Source organism: Orcinus orca, chromosome 16 (assembly GCF_937001465.1).
Source record: "Orcinus orca chromosome 16, mOrcOrc1.1, whole genome shotgun sequence".
NCBI classification, from domain to species: Eukaryota; Metazoa; Chordata; class Mammalia; order Artiodactyla; family Delphinidae; genus Orcinus; species Orcinus orca.
In genome coordinates, this window is record NC_064574.1 from 84,922,257 (window position 1) to 84,938,874 (window position 16,618).

General features: G+C 56.6%; 1 protein-coding gene across 1 annotated transcript in view; it reads right to left on the reverse strand.

Moving 5' to 3' along the window:
* SDK1 (sidekick cell adhesion molecule 1) overlaps window positions 1–16,618 on the reverse strand; it is an 826,099-nt gene that overhangs the window by 103,914 nt on the left and 705,567 nt on the right. Inside the window, exons 23-25 of the mRNA XM_049699672.1 lie at window positions 3,552–3,661; window positions 1,736–1,886; window positions 939–1,176 (exon numbers count right to left, since the gene is read on the reverse strand). Of these exons, the coding sequence (XP_049555629.1) occupies window positions 939–1,176; window positions 1,736–1,886; window positions 3,552–3,661 (499 nt within the window). The remainder of the gene's footprint in view (window positions 1–938; window positions 1,177–1,735; window positions 1,887–3,551; window positions 3,662–16,618) is intronic.

A 16,618-nucleotide genomic window follows, 5' to 3' on the forward strand; every position in this document is an offset into this window, starting at 1 on the left:
ATTGAACAGCGCCCCCCCCCCGCCCCTGCCCCCCACGGGATACATCAAGCACTGGGAGAGCATCATGGGGTAAGGGGATGGTGAGAGGAGCAGAGACGTTCTTCCTTTTCAGGAGAAAACCTCACTATTTCAGACTAGTGGAAAGAGCTGTCCTGTGCGTCCTTAAAGTGTTAGCAACACTTTTCTGTGTTTCTACAAACTCGAACCAGGCCAGTAAGGGTCCTGCAAACCATGTTGACCACGAAGCCTAGAAGAAGAGCATTCTCCAGAGAGACCCCTGAAAGTTTTCCTTTCCTTCCTGACCGTGAGCGGCGCCCCGAGCCCCACGGACGTGAGCAGAGGGGTGTGTGCCGTTTCTGCGCAGGTGTTAAGACACAGGTGCGCCCAGCCTTTGCTCATTCTTCCCCTCTGGCAGCTGCATGCAGATGGTGGTTAATTTACAGGACAGCAGAGCCTGGGTCCTTGAATCACCTCATGGACGAGAGCCACCCAACAACAAGAACACCCATCTTAGGCTGTAATGAGAGAGAAATAAACTGCCATTGTGCTAAAGCAATGGAGCTTTTGAGGGTCTATTTTCTAGCGCAGGGGAGGCTCAGCACATCACACGCATGACTTTCTCAGGAGGAGGTCCTGAACACCTTGCATTATAAAGATCTCTTTAGAGTCTCTGTACACGCCTACTTTTCATCATCGGTGGTGAGAATTACCCCTAATTAAAAAGGTAATAATGCGAGTCTAGCCCCTGGTAGAATTCATCATCAATTTCAAAGCAGCGTCATGGGCTCTAATGCAGTTGGACCTAATTACTCAGGAAAGTGTCAACATAGACATGGCAGGGGAGTGAGGGATGAACCAGCGAGATGCCAGTGACACTGCGGACGCTCTGCTCGGTCTCCAGGGAGACACGGGGAGGGCCCGGCCAGCCCTCGTCTCACCTGACTCCCGTGTCCGGCCCCGCACGGACTCGCTCCAGGGCCCGGCCCCGATGGCGTTGAAGGCCTGCATCTGCAGCTCGTACTCTGTCCATTCCTCCAGCCCCTCGACTGTGAGCTCCCTCTCCAGCCGGTCACTGATGACTTGGGCCAGCGCAGTGGACGGGAGGTCGGGGCGCCAGCACGTAACTCTGTAGCCCACAGACTCGGGGTTCCCATTGTACTGCGAGTCGGGCAGTGGCTGGAAGTGGACAACAGTCCATGGTGAGCCAAGGTCTTGGGGCCGCCCCCCGTGAGGGTCTCCATGCACGGGCCTGTCTTAGGGGGCCAAGTCCGCGGAAGAGATGTTCTGGGGTGAATATTCTTATGACCTTTATTCTACTTTCCCCTGGAACTTTTCTTCTGTTAATTAAACGAAGTCCTTTCAGTAACTTTGGCTGGACATAATTTCTTTTCATACATTTCAGCTTAATTTTGTGGGGAAATGTTCTGATTCAATATCAGCCTGGCTCTCTTACAAATACCGAGTATTGGTTCCGTGTCAACCTGGCTTAAGGACTTAACAGGTTCAGCCTGCAGGGCCAGTGGCTTTCCTCCCCAAAGATATTCCTCGGTTCCAAGAAGCCGGTGAGTCATCCTACTAATTAATAAGAAGCTGGGGCTGGTCTGAGATCCAACACCGACTGTAACATGCAATACTACCTGGTTTAACAATGAGATTAGTTTGGACCGGGACAAGGCAAGACTAGGAAATGACTAAGCTCTGGGCTCCCACGCAGGCCCCCCACCTCCCAACTCACCACCCAGCGGAGCCGCAGGCTGGTCTCGCTTGCGGTTCTGACGGTGATGCTGGTGGGGGCCACGTCCGGGGGGGCCTGCAGGGTCTGGATGACCCGGGAGGACTGACTGAAGGGGCTGGCACCGACGACGTTCACCTGCCTCATTCGGAACCTGGAAGCAAAGCCCACGACCGGAGTTACTCTGCACAAGAGGTAATGTGGAAGGATGGAAACCTGCCCACAACTCCAGGGGTACGAGGTGGGCGGGGGCAGATCTGTGTCTGCCCGCATCACAGAGGCCATTGCTCAAGGCCGCGCTCTTTCCACCTGGTTTCACTAAAAATGTGAATTACATATATGGCCTCTTGCCCTAAAAGCCTCCACAGAATGGTAAAGGCACCGCAACTCAGCAGTTTCCCGTTCCGAGGGAAGCGTGACTGGATGGGTTACGTGGCCAGAACCTGTGCCGTCAGATGCCCTTGGCTGGTTCAAGTTCAGGGCGAGACCAGGGGATTAGAGCTCAAGTAGCTCTTTAATGGAAGTGAAATGCCACAACGTCGCTACCAGATGACAGCTTTGAAATTCCAGCGTCTCTTAATGACCAAGGGTGCCCTGCAACCCATCCTCTGTTGGTTCAGGAGACGAGCAACGGCCCCAGACTCCACACCCTGCGACTCTCACCCCTTCGCTGACTTGCCTTTTTCCTTGTCTATAAAACGAGGGTGGAATTAGATGTTCTTTAAAGTCGATGTTAATGTTCTCAGTTTTTATCTCTTCTTTATTAATATGCACAACTATTCGAATTGAACTTATATACCAGACAAATATCCTAAGTAGACACACATATTAATTAGAGGGGCTTCCTAAGTTTACGTGATTTTAAGACAGGTTCACTGATCTCTAATCACACTTTCTGATCTTGGAAATAACTGTATAGCTTATACTAATTTCCCACGGCAAGTCTTGCATCCCAACAGGTCATTTTATGCTGAATGTTTTTCTCTAAAAACAAGTGTATCTTGATTCATCTGCTCTAATCTTAGGAAGGATGGTAAAATGAATGTAAGTTAAACAGCATCTCTCATCAGGTTTTTTCCAAAACCCCTAAGCCTGCTGTATCGTACTGGAAAAGTGTCCTTCGCAAAAAGACGTAACATCTCACCTTTTACGCCCTGAATTAGTCATTCTTAGTCTTTTGTTCCCCGATCTTATGAAATGTATCCATCCTGGCAGAACAGCGACTTTATCAAACTCAGCATCTGGTGATAACTGGAAATTCCACCTCCTTCAGTGACCTTATGGGGGAGCCACGATGTCTCTACCAGCCCATGACCAGCCTACCCTTTGTTAAGGCCAAGGATGTACTGCCTGGACAGGTTTCAGGATCAAGGAGCAAAGGTTAAATGGCACATTAAGTGCTTGATCACTGCTAGTCCTGGGCGGGGAGGGGGAAGCAGAAGGGTGCTCTGAGGACGCCTGCTCTGTGTACACACAGCACGGTAACGGTCCCCAGAGGTCGTGGAGTTTTGTAAAGAAAAGCACCACATCTCCAGCCACGTGGGCCTTGGCTACTAAGCCTAATGTACCAGCCATGCTGCTGGCTGCCTGGTCGGTGGCGTTGCTGGTAGGGGGCGTGGCTGACCTAGCATCGGGTACCACCTCCCTGGAATAACACTCGACCGTGTCTCGAGCCCCGAAAGGTTCAATTTACTGTTATGTCCACCTGGAAGTGTCTCGCCTACACTCATGCAGCCAGGTTTCACTACTGAAGATGGGGCCACCTGTGGGCGGGGGGCACCCCCTTCCTCGTGCGGGGTTCACGGCCCGCCGCTCTCACCTGTAATGCGTGTAGGGCGTGAGGTTCGGGATCTGCAGCGTCTGGGCGTCAGGTTCATTCTCCTCCTCGTAGAGGGTAACCCACTCTTCCTCGTCGCCGACGGCTCCAACCTGGGGAAGGGAGGTCTTGGGACCAGCTGGACGACACAGGGCGGACGCTGCCATTCATGTACGTGCGGCCACCCAGTGTCCCCCACGAGTGGGGCGAGTTGAGTCTTGTGTGTGCACACCCCCAACTCGTGCCTCTGAGATGTGGGCTCCTCTGTCCCTGCCACTGGGCCTGGGGGCGTTTCGGTCACCAGCTCACAGTCAGGACCTGGGCACAACTGCCCGAGCGCTCTGACGCCGCGGGTGCAGGAGAGGACCTGGCTGTCGGGTCCTTCATTCCTGCTGAGGGGATAACTCGTCAGAGAAGACCTGCCCAGGACCCCACGGGACCTGGGTGGCCGGGTGTCCTCACGGAGGGTTCAGAGCCACTTCCACTGCAGCCGAGCAGGGGCCTCAGCCTTGCCCGCTCCCACCCTGACCCGTCTGCCCAAACACACACCAAAGACACCGCCGCTGGCCGGGACACCAGAGGTCCTTCCGCATGGGACTCGATGCTGAGGTGGTAAGGACCCGCCTCGGGGCACAGCTGAGCCCTTTCCAAGTGGGGCACCCTGCCCGCCCTCTGGTCCTGCCCAGGGACCCATTCCTGCTGATTTATTCCCCGTCCATGAACTTCCCGTCCGGTCGGCTGCCCTGGAGGTATTTTCACGTGGCTCTGACCCTCCCAGGACCACCCAGCCTGCCCCCGAGCCACACATCTCGTGGTTCTCGCCACCTTCTGAGGCAGCGTCGAATTCTGCCTGCCCCAGTCTCTCTGCCCCACTCGCGCCGCCTTGCAGAGCCCCAGGGCCTGTCCCCGCGAGAGAACAACGAGGGGACACGAGTCACCACGAGCCAGGGAAGCCTCTGAGTTCTCTTCATGTCCCTGCATCCCTGTCCCAGGCAGGCTGGCAGGTGGTCATGGGAGGGTGGCACGAGAATTCAAACGACCTTGGTAAACTGGAGAAACGGACGCGGAGGATGAGAGGGGGACAGCAAACACGGGGCCGGGCGGCATGAGTCCCCAAGAGACTGAACGCAAAACTCCAAATACCCTTGACTAAACACGTGAAAGTGGCTTGGCACCTCCTCAAAAACCTAGAATCACCACATGACCCAGCGCTTCCACCACTGGGTCTACACCCAGAAGAAGCGCAAACTGGTTCTTCCGCAGGTCCTCGTACACACACGTTCACGGCCGCTCTGCTCACGGCGGCCAAGGGAAGAAGCAGCGCGAGTGTCCATCAAGGGATGACGGAGAAGCAAAGCGCGGTGCGGCCACAGGACGGACACTGCTCAGCCGGGGAAGGGAGGGGCCCTGACACCTGCTACAGCGTGGGCGGGCCTCACAGCGGTGCGGCCACGGGACGGACACTGCTCAGCCGGGGAAAGGGGGGCCCTGACACCTGCTACAGTGCGGGCGGGCCTCACCGCGGTGCGGCCACAGGATGGACACTGCTCAGCGGAGGAAGGGGCCCTGACACCTGCTACAGTGCGGGCGGGCCTCGAAAGCGTGGTGCTGAGAGAGGCCAGACCCCAAAGGCCACGCACTGCATGATCCCATTGCATAAGATATGTAGAACAGGTAAACCCACAGACACAGAATGCAGACTGGTGGGCGCCAGGGGAAGGGGAGCGGCGGCCCGACGGGCATGGGGGGCTGGGTGGAGCCCGGCAAAGGTTTCGGAACCAGATGGAGGTGGTGGGGGATGCTGCAGAGGCGCTAACTCGTGAACCGTACAGGCTAACACGGTTCACTTTATGTTTATCACGATTTCACCTCGGTTAGAAAGCGTCAAAATAAAACATGGGATGACCAGCCACAAACGTATGGCGGGGAAAGGGCAGGAGGCCGGAGCAGGTAACGAGCCCGGGAGGCAGCACAGCAGCGAGCCGCTGAAGGGACATTGGGAGGACACGGGCGGAGTCTGGCGCCCTGCACCGAGGCGGCCAGCCCTCCGCGTCTGCAGCGCGGGACCCCACAGAAGGGGCTGCGGGTCGGCTGTGGGGCTTTCGCTCTGATGGGTGTAACCTACAAGTGTCGGGTGGGGACACACGAGGTCACCCCCCCCCCCCGGCCCCCAGCAGCGCTCTGGCTCCTTTTTAAAAGACCTGGATTTGAATGGAGGCCGCATTCTGGGGGCTCAGGTGGGCGCCGCATGTCTCCGCGGACCCCGCCTGCCGCTCTCCCTGCGGGCCCAGCCGTCACGACCTAATGGCATCATATAGTCCCAAGCGCACCCAGACCTCCGCTCCTTCACGTGGCCGGCGAGCTCCTTCGGGTCTGGGTAGCACCAGGCCTTTGGGAAGCCCCCATGAACGGGACCCCGTCGCCCCCCACTATCCCCCACCACAGGCCGCCAGAAGGCTATGTTCTAATTCCGTGCTGTGCCGGCACCTTCCACGTGACCCAGCGCAGGGCGGATCACACCCAGTTCTCGCTCAGACGCAGTGCGTGTCGAAGATCTATGCTGCTCACGGATGAGGGAAGCAGCAGGTGCGAAGGTGGTTCAGGGGAGAGCACCCGAGGCGGAGTCTGAGTCAGTGGGGGGAAGGACACCGCAAGGAGACGGCAACATGCGACGTGAAACCGGTTAGAAGAGCAGCACAGCGGCAACCTCTGGGTTTGCGGCCTCTACAGGTTTGCAGCTCTCTTTACAGGGTCTGGGCCAAATCCTAAATAGTAAGTCAAACCCAGTCAGAGTCCTTAAGGCAGAGGAGCCCTAGGCAGACTTACTCAGCAAGGCTCTAGTTCTGGCTGGCGCCTGCAACCTCCGGCCCGCAGGCCGAACCCGGCCCGCCTCCTGCTTTGTAAATAAAGTTTCACTGGTGCACGGCCTCGCTCACTGGTTCGTGTACGGCCGGCCCCACGTTCATGCTCTCACAGTGGAGCCGCGAAGCTGCAGCGGAGACCCCCTGGCCCCCGAACCTATGTGTTTACCACGCGACCTACCCTGCCTGCGTCCCGCCACAGGGCACGCGGTGTGTCTCCCGCCTCCTCCCGAGGCGTCTTCCACACTTGCTGCCACTTGTCCCATGAGCCCCCAAGGTGGGTTCAGGGTCTGACTCGCCACTGAAGCCCCAGCACCTCCCCCAGGGTCCAGCCCAAACTCGGGGCCCGACCCGTTGGTTTAACACACGAATGAATACACAGACAAACGTGTGTGTGACTTCCAGGGCAGTATTGAAAACGGGCCGCCTGGCACTGAGCTCCAGAAACAAATTATTACCGAAAACACGATTGTAGTTCTAGACCTCGGTGGCGGCGGGGGTTAAATTTCTACAATAAAAGGTTTACATTTGGATCTAAAGAGACAGGAGCCTTCTCAGTGCGGAAGGGGAGTCCTCTGACCCCTGCTGGGCTCCTTGGGCTCTGGCTGGATTTCAAGACCATCACGACGACGGCCTTTCTAGAAGCAAGCGGCCGCTCTCTGCCTAGCAAGTGGCTAGGCAGAGCGTGTGGCGGGATTCTTTAAGGATAAAACCAACCAGAGCTCCGTGGGGAGGCTGGGATTTTAACAATTTTTTCCTTCTTTTTCTTTTATTGCTAACAAACAGCACTTTACAGTACTTATTACAAGAGCAGAAACGCCACGCGTTTCAAATGCCACTCAGCGGGGGTGGTCATTAGGGCCCACCGGGAGCCCGCCATCCTCTGCTAAAGCCCCAGGGGAGGCTGCCCCACTGCCCACCTCCACGGGAGGGCCCTGGGCCGCTGCTCCCACGGCCCACCTGCACTGGGCGCCTTCGGACACACCTGCTCTTTTAGTTCCTGGGGTCCGAGACCCCGCCAGCCTTGCCAGGTGGTTTTTCCATCAGAGCCCGAGTTGCCATGGCCGCCGTTGCCATGATGAGCTCAGCACCCGGAAGCCAGGGATCAGTGGCCACTCAGAGGACAGGCATTAACTGGCCCACAAGGTAACTGCACGTGGAGAGGAAGCACGTGGACCTGCAGCTGCGCAGGGAGAGGCGAGCCGGACGGGGAGGGCGGGAGGCAGCAGCTCTCCTCTCACCCAGAGCTAAGGAGAGGGGAAAAGATACTCCAAGAATCCACTCTATGGAAACCTGCCGAACCCCGGTGTCAGGAGGGAAACCTGCCGGCCAAGCAACCTGCACAGCTCCCGAGTCCCCTCGGGCTGAGCTGTGTCCCCGTGCCTGAGCCAGTGGAGCCTCCCAGGGAGCCCCAGACAGCTGGGGCCCCTCCGCATGGCCCTGCTGGCAGATGGCAGCACAGCCAGGAGGGGACTCAGGGTGGACAGGGCTCGAGGCCAGTTCCCGAAGAGTCTGGACAGCCTGCAACCCTCGTGAGCTGGTGGGGGCGGGGCGGGGTGCCTCTGGCACCGACTGAGTTTTCCTGCTCCGAAACAGCCAGAAGCAGGGTCCCCGCCCTCCCCGCTCCTCCCCAGTACCTTGCTAGTTGCTTATTCATTTACTTTTTAACTATTTAACACTTTTTTTTTTTTTGGCGGTACGCGGACCTCTCACTGCCGTGGCCTCTCCCGTTGCGGAGCACACGCTCCGGATGCGCAGGCTCAGCGGCCATGGCTCACGGGCCCAGCCGCTCCGCGGCACATGGGATCCTCCCGGACCGGGGCACGAACCTGCGTCCCCTGCATCGGCAGGCGGACTCTCAACCACTGCGCCACCAGGGAAGCCCTTTAACACTCTTCTTATCTTCGGAAGCAGGAGGGCTGTGAAATAACCATTTGGTCCTCTGCCTTAAACGTCCCTCGATCTCAAATGCTGCTCTCCTGGGTCTGTGACCCTGGGTACTCCTGGCCCCGTCTGGCTTCCCAGCCACCTCTCCTCTGCTTCCTCCTTTGCCCGCAGTGATCCCGAAACAACATCTCTCCCGGGTCTGTCCCGGCCCCTCCTTTCTCCCCTCAGCAGTGTCCTCCTTCCTCCTGGCATTTGGCGTCCCTCCATGAGGACGGCTCAGACCCTGGCGCGGCCTTCGTGCCTCTTGACCGCCGGGAGGACGTTCCTGCTTCCAGCCTCTGAGCCAGGGCCTCACCCCCAACGCCTGCTGCCCACCCCCCTCCGTCTGCCCGATGCTGGGAGGCCCCTCGGCCTGTCTTACCTTCACTTGATTTCACTGACAGGACCCCAGTTTAGAAGCTCCTGACCGGTCGCTTGAACTATTTGGATAGTCAAGCTCAGTGACTTAAAAGAAAAGAATGACATCTCTTAGAAAAGCCTCTCTTCCTCAAAACAGACCAAAGTTCAGGGCTGCCGGCTAGCCTGCCCTCGCGTCCGGTCATGGCCACTGGCCTCGCGAGCCTGCTTCCCTGATGAGCAGCTAGAAAGTCACAGGTCAGATGGAGCCCCGGCTGTTGATCTCGGGAAGGCCCCCCTTCCCCATCGGTCACCCTACACAGCCCAGCCTACAATGCCCACAACACTCAGGCCTCAGAAATTTCTGGGCCTCACCTGTTGCGGCCATAAAGTGAGAGACCGGGTCGTCCTCCAGTTCGGACGGCACACGGCTTTACCCGCCGGCCCGGGCTCCACTGAACGGCCTTCACTGTCCGCAGACTCGAGGCCGGCCCCCCAGTCTTACCTCCCCCCATGCGCGCCTGGGTTTTTGCCACCTTATTCACACCCCCTCTGAAATATCCTTCTAGGAACCAGTTTTTCCATCAAGTCCTCCCCTACCCAAGAAGAGGCTTCTCCTGGAAGCCACGTGTGCACACACGACTGTCCCTGCACTGGGGCCCCCTGTGCCTGGCCCAAGCCCCGCACACAAGAGCAGCTCCACGACGCCGGGCGGCTCGGGACCGGTCTCGGCACCCCGCCTGCCCTCCAGCCGCAGTCTCCGTCCGTCCTGCCGTAGGACCGCGGACCCCTGGTTCCTCTCCTCCCTGCCTCGACAGCGAGGCTGGCCTCCTCCATGTCTGTCACAAGTGTGTGGGGGACGGCATCTGTGTCTGTCCCTTCTCTCCCGTCAGACACAGAGCCTCTCAAGGACAAACAGGACTGCCCACGCCGTCCTGCACCCCGTGGCGGGATTTGGTGCCACTTTCTAAGATCCTGCAGTGCCGGCGAGGATCGGTCCCCATCACTCACGGGGCAGGGTGTGTGTGGAGGGTCGGGAAAGGGACCGGAAAGCCGGAACCGGCCCGACACATGCTCGTGTGATGCGGGGACCTGGCCTTGGGGCTCCGAAGTGAAGGCCCGTCGGGAGACTCTGCTGGGGTGAAGCGTGGGGAGCGCCGAGACACCCTGGCCCGTGCTCAGAGACCAGGAGATGCAGGCTCTTGCCGACGTTTTCAGACACAAACAACCTCCACCCTTAGTAAAGGTGCTGCAGGCTGCTCACACCGGCTCCTGCCTCCCCTCCGGTCTCGCCTCCCATCACCACCTGCTCACACGGGGCCCGACCATGCAGCTGCTCAGCCCTCACCACGTGCGTATCAGCCACAGTTCTAGTTTCTGTATTTCATGCCCTGACATCCGGGGCCTGGCTGACCCAGCTGGGACTGCCCCTCCCAGGGCAGCCGGGTCCTAGAGATAACAAACAACTCACCTGTGAGCACCTTTCCAATGCAAACCAACCAACCCAGAGCCCTCACCCCACCCCCTCCTCCACGGGGCTCCCACACTCCGGGCCACTGTCCCCCTGCCCTCATCACCCAGGGCAGGTACCAGACAACCAGGGACGGGCCCTGTGCCCCACAGCCTGCTGGAATGATCCAGACTAGCCCGTCCCCAGCCTGCCCACCCTGCCTTGTCCACTCCTTCCACAGAAACCACAGTGAGGTCTCTGGTCCACACTGCCCCCCTCTGCCTCCTGGGAGACCCTGGTGCTTCCTTGTGTGGCCCTGCCCGGCATCATGTGCTCCCTCCTCTTGGGATCTGTGAGAAACAAATGGTCTTTTCAGGGAGTTGTCTCTTGATCCATTGGCCTCACTCTACCTGAATAGAAGTGAAATTCACATTTTAAAACAGCGGGCGCCACGCCTTTCACTCCGCTATTCTCTCTGTTTGGGATGCCCTGCTCCCCATCAAAATACTGTGCATCCATCCTTCAAGGCCCAACTTAGAGTTCACCTCCTACATGGAGCCCTCCTTGATTACCCTATTCTGTTACCCATTTTCTTTCTGCTACTGTCTTGGCAACATTTTTTATAACAATTCTCACAAGCCTCATTTTTATTGATTATTACATTACATCTCAATCATCCCTCCCACATTTCCGCCCAGATTGTGAGTTTCTGGAGGTGGGGACTAAAAGTTTTCCATCTTTGTAATCTAGCATGTAGCATGAATCCTGAAACCTATGTGACAGTAGATGCTTAATAAATGTTTGCTGGATGAATGTATGACTAAATGAAACAAGTATAAAACCTAATGACCAGAAAAATGAAACATACAGGCAAATCTAAAATTCCAACAAGAGAATTAGGATGGAAGAATTTGAGCGGTCCTCAAAAAGAACAGGAAAATATGACTCTTGTAAAATTTAATTTAGTTGGACAGCTGTGATTTACATGTGCATTGACCGCTATTTTTTGGAAATGACATTTGTAGTAAAACGCGTCCCTCAGTTGTACTTGAGTTGTCACTTACGCTGCAGTATTTTCTTCTCCTGTCTTATTTTTAAAAGTCCCATAATAGGACCTAAAAGGATCTGACAGACTAATGAACAAAAAAGCCACTTCAAACCGTTCACCTTGTACAGATTTCCCATGCAAGTTGAGAAATAAAAGAGAAAAGTCATCGTAAGGGTGTTATTATGGACAATCAAGCAAACAGTAAACATTTTGAAATATCCGAGTGTATATTTCACCGTCACCTAACCCCTCAGTACCTAAGCGCTCAGGCAGAGGCGTTACACCAGAACAGAGCTGAGGCCCGTCTCGGCAAATCTACCCAGATGGCTGGGCCATCGTGGAAGAAGCCATCAGAGGAGTGACAGCCCTTTTATGCATCTGTGACAGACTGTTCAGAAAAAATGTCACTCTTTTTCTTCCTATTATGAAAAAGAAATTCAACCACAGTCAAGGCATATTACAATTGAAATGGTGACAGATGCTTATCAAAAGGGCCACAAACAGCCCTAATGCCCACCCACATGGAGGGAAGGAGGAGAGAGAATTAGCGATCAGAAACCCCCAACTCCAGACCTCGAAGTGATGAGATAAAAAGCGTCTGGCCTGTGGCCCTGCCAGAGACAGAGCACACCGTCGGAGGCAGAAGACACATAGACAAAGGACGGAAGGTCTCTGCTGGGAAAGGGGACCGGGGACGGCTGGACGCGGGATGCTTTTGGCTCCCTGTGACTACGCTCTTCCACCAGCAGCTGGACGCCCAGCTGGCTTCCGGCTGCACGAGCTGCTCCTTCCCAGCTGCCCCCACCGGGGACGCGGCCCACCTGCTCCTCTGACCGGAGGCCTGCGTGGAACTCCAGCGCCTCCTGTCCTGAGCACCGCGGGTCGCTGACCTTGGTGGGCCCAGCCTGGGGCTGGCCTGGAGGTCGGCTTGACTCTGCAGTGTTTCCCGGGGCTGAACCCTGCGCTGTCTCCACGGGCCTGTGCCAGGAACACTCCCAGTGCAAGGACGGTCCTTCCTCGGAGCCACAGCTACTCGAGCAGCTCTTCGAGTCCAAACATTTGCCTTGGCTTTAATATTTCTATTATGTGCTGTGTTTATTAAGTGCTTAATAAGTGTGAGTCCGACGCTGAGGCTCTCAAGGCGTTGTTACTCTCCCAACGTCTTCCCGAGGGAGCGAGGCCAGGAGAGGCCGCAGGACTCGTTCTGTGTGCCCTTGGCAGCGCGACGGGTCTCCTACACCCCCGGCAGCCTCGTGCCGAGGGCGGCTCCTCTCTGATGTGCCCGGTTTCCGCTCTGGCACCGTCTTCGCTGGTCAGCCTGTCCCTCCCCGGCCTTCCTGGGGCCACGTACTTCCTGGCAGGTCCCAGCTGGTCCCATCCTGCGAACAGCCGGGCCCAGCTGAGGATGGAACACTGGACGGCCCCGGGCAGAGCCGGGCATCTGAGTGTCTTGTTCCAGGGAACCTCCAATCTTCCTAAGCCTCGATGTTTCCCAACTTGCTATTTAACACCTTGATGGACTGTTAAAGAGAAGAAATCACTGGGAATCATCCGCAGCAAAGCAGACCGTTGAGAGCAACATTTCAGAGAGCTGCTCCCCCGACGTGGGCACACCTCCCCGTCCTCGTTCTAAAGGAGGGTCGTGAAGAGCCTCCCGGAGGCCCACGGCTGTCTGCTTCTCCCTCACTTGCCGTGAGGTCCCGGTGCCCTGTTTCTTCCGTGAGTCCCTCTTCCCTCCGCGCTGGACATGGGGGCATCCAGAGGTCAGCTCGGGGCTGGAACCCACCGGCCCTCGGCACGTGCGGAGTGGGTGCAGGCGTGGAGGGGACCGATGAGGCCTTGGACAGGCAGGAAGGCTCCCAACCTGGAACTCCCAGGCAGCGTGCTGGCTGCAAGCCCAGCAGCCTGGGCCTCAACTGTGACAAAACAGAGTGTTTTTCCCGAGAACTCAACGCCAGGAGAGATTTACTGGGAGAGGCCTGGACCAGGTATGATGGGGAAACACGGGGCCCCATACACCCCGAAAGCTTTCTCTCGGGGGAGCACGTCAGCAAAAGGAAAAGGAAACAAAGTCCGGCCTTCCACTCTTCAGCCCCTGATCCGGTCCCTTGGGGGGACGTGTACTTGGGAGACAGAGCGTCACTCCACCCCGCACCCCAAGTTCTCCGCGGAAGGTGTGTCTCCAAATGCCACCGCCGCAGACACTGCTGGGCCACCTCGGGCATCTGTGAGCGCCTCGCCCGCGGCTCCTGGGCACTGGCCCGCCACCTCCGCTGCTCTGTAGTTATCTAGAGACCAGCACTCAGCAGCCCACGCTGCATTTTATTAGCCCATAACACTCCCTGAAACAGTGGCTGTTAAGAAAATGGCTACTATTATGCACAAATAAGCACTAAATGGGCTTTTTCTTTACATTTTCGGATGGAACCAGTTTTATCTGCACCCAAGTGCTACCACCAGCATCTTCGTTACAGAAAACCTTGCTCAGAGCAGCCTTTGGAGAAGCCCGGGTGTTATCTTGGCTATTAGACACAGCCAACAGCTGCGAACGGCGGGGCTCCCAGACGCACCGGGCCGGCAAGCAGGATCAAAGGAAAAGACGTCACATTTGCAATCGCCCCTTTTACCGCACGCCGTGAAAGTGTGGGAGGAGATGTTCTGCTCACTGTACAGTCAAAGGTTACTAATTAAGCAAAGCATTACGGAACCGGAAATACCCATAAAAGCTGCTATTTAATTTTTTTTTTTTTTTTGTGGTACGCGGGCCTCTCACTGCTGTGGCCTCTCCCGTTGCGGAGCACAGGCTCTGGACGCGCAGGCTCAGCGGCCATGGCTCATGGGCCCAGCCGCTCCGCGGCATGTGGGATCCTCCCGGACTGGGGCACGAACCCGCGTCCCCTGCAGCGGCAGGCGGACTCTCAACCACTGCACCACCAGGGAAGCCCCGGTATTTAAGATTTTAACCCCCGTCTGAGCATCAGCTAATTACAGGGCCTTTCAAGGGGCTCCTCCAGTGATGAGGATCTTTGGTTCCATAATTCACTGATGGCAGCTCCAGGAACACAGCCTGTTCAGCGCACTTCGACAAACGGTCAGAATTCAAAGGAAACTTTTCTGCAAAGACGTGGATCAGAGGGGAGGAAGGCAAGCGCCGTCCTGCCACAGAACGTTTAGGCAGGAGCCCAGTCCTTGCTCCCGGGGGCTGCTCAGCTGTCCTCTGCCCTGGCTAACTGTCGAGGTCCCTGGGGACGGGGCTCAGATGTCACCCCCTTCGTGGGCCTCTACGGCCACCTGAAGGACTCCGTCCCTCCTTCCTCGGCGTCCACCAGCACCCTGAGCCAACCTCTATAATCACCCCCCCACTTTCTACGTGATTAATCGCTAAGCGGCCGACTTCTTGCTGGCCTGCGTGTCCCCGAGCCTCACTCCTCCGAGGATCACAGCCTGCGGCCAGGCACAGGGCAGGAGGCGACAACCGCTTCTTGGGTGAGACACTGGGTGAGCGAACGCTGGGACTGCACTGCAGCACAGAGCGCCTGCCTGGGTGTGGCCTGCATCCATTTGAAGGGAATTGGGTGTGGAATATTCCAGAAGACATCACCTGTGCCAATCACGGTCTCTAGGGTCCCATCGTGTTGATTCTAGGAAAGTTGGAGCCTGCCTGGACCGGCAATGTGCCAAGACACCCTCAGAGAAGTAGAGGTGGTGCACTGAGGCTTCCTGGGGGACAACATGACATGGACATGGCATCCCACTGCCCTGAGGGGCTGACGGGCTTCTCAGAGGAGATTTTCCTTGTAAAGTACCTCGTGCCTATAGAACGCAGAGCCACGCACATCTTAGATACATAAACATAAGCAAATGTTCTAGTCCTCCAGCAGCCTGCAAGACAGGTGCCGTCATTCCTGTTCTACAGCTGAAGGACCCGAATGGGAGGGGCAGAGCTGGGGTTCAAGGCCCGGGCTCTCTGGCCCCAAAGCCTGCACTGTCTTTGTGTCACTGACAGTGTCGTTCTTCGTGCCACATGTCCTCAGGGACCTTGTCTGTGGCCCCTCCTGGGGGTGAGTCAGAGGACGATGCATGGAATGTGATGAGGACAGGAGGGTGGCACAAGGAAAGATCTCTCAGAGGCTGCAGGTCTGTTCTCTACCTGGACGGGGCCATGTGTGTTTTAGGAGACGATGGGGGTGGGTTGAAGTATGTTCTGCCTTGAGTCTGCAGATGACTGAACACTGGCCTAGCAATGAAGTGGCTTTCAAGGCCTTTAAAGAGACGCTCATTCATTGATTTGTTTTTTTTGTTTGTTTTTTTTTTGCGGTACGCGGGCCTCTCACTGTTGTGGCCTCTCCCGTTGCGGAGCACAGGCTCCGGATGCACAGGCTCAGCGGCCATGGCTCACGGGCCCAGCCGCTCCGCAGCATGTGGGATCTTCCCGGACCGGGGCACGAACCCGTGTCCCCTGCATCGGCAGGCGGACCCTCAACCACTGCGCCACCAGGGAAGCCCCCCATTCATTGATTTTTGAATGGACACCCTGCTGTAATATGACTTCGAGGTTAGTAGGAACCGTTCACAGATAAAAGCAGGATTCGTTTGCCCCAGGATGGATGTTCACGCTAACCTTTGCCACATCACTGTGATATTTTCTTGGGATAACTTAGTATATGATTGAAAACCAGTTCCAACGAATTTGCCCGAGCGAATGGATTAGTACAACGTAAACCAGGTAGCAGCCTGTTGGTGGAGTCAGGGCAGAGGATGGAGGAAAGGGGCACTTCGTCCACGTGGCAGGAGGAGTCGTTACAGGGGCCGCGTGCGTGTCAGCTCTGGGGCAGGATCGGCTCGGGCCCCTACCCACCGAGTGACAAAATGCTCGACACATCCTCTAGTCTCCTCTTGGCCAGGAAACGTCTGTAACCCTCACCCCTGGGGTTTGGCACTAAGCTGCTTTTTATAGATGAACATTTACTCTCTAGGAATATTGAAACACAAATGGTTCAAATAACGAGTTTCAGGAGAAAAAATTACCTTTTCGGTTTTGAAGTTCCAACTGTCTGCACCACTACCAGAATTTTTAGACGTGCTGAGCTAACGTTAAAATATTTTAGAAAGACTATTTCAAAGGGACTTCCAGTTCTGGAGATATGGCAGACTAGCTAACCCGAAAAGCCTCCGGCCCCAAAGCCAGAGCAGAGCTGGACAGAGTGTAACAGACGCATAACAGATGCATGGCTGGGCGCAAGGGGAAGCAAGGTCCGTGCCTGGAGGCCGATAGGGTGGGAAGTGAAGCTGCAGCTAAACTCGCCGTGAAAGCTAAGCAAGCACTGACTATAAGAAAAGATGGTAATTGTCATCGGAGCCTTCGCGGATGTAGGAAACAAGGAAGAAGTGAACACTGGACACAGCCACAAGTATGACTTGGAATGAA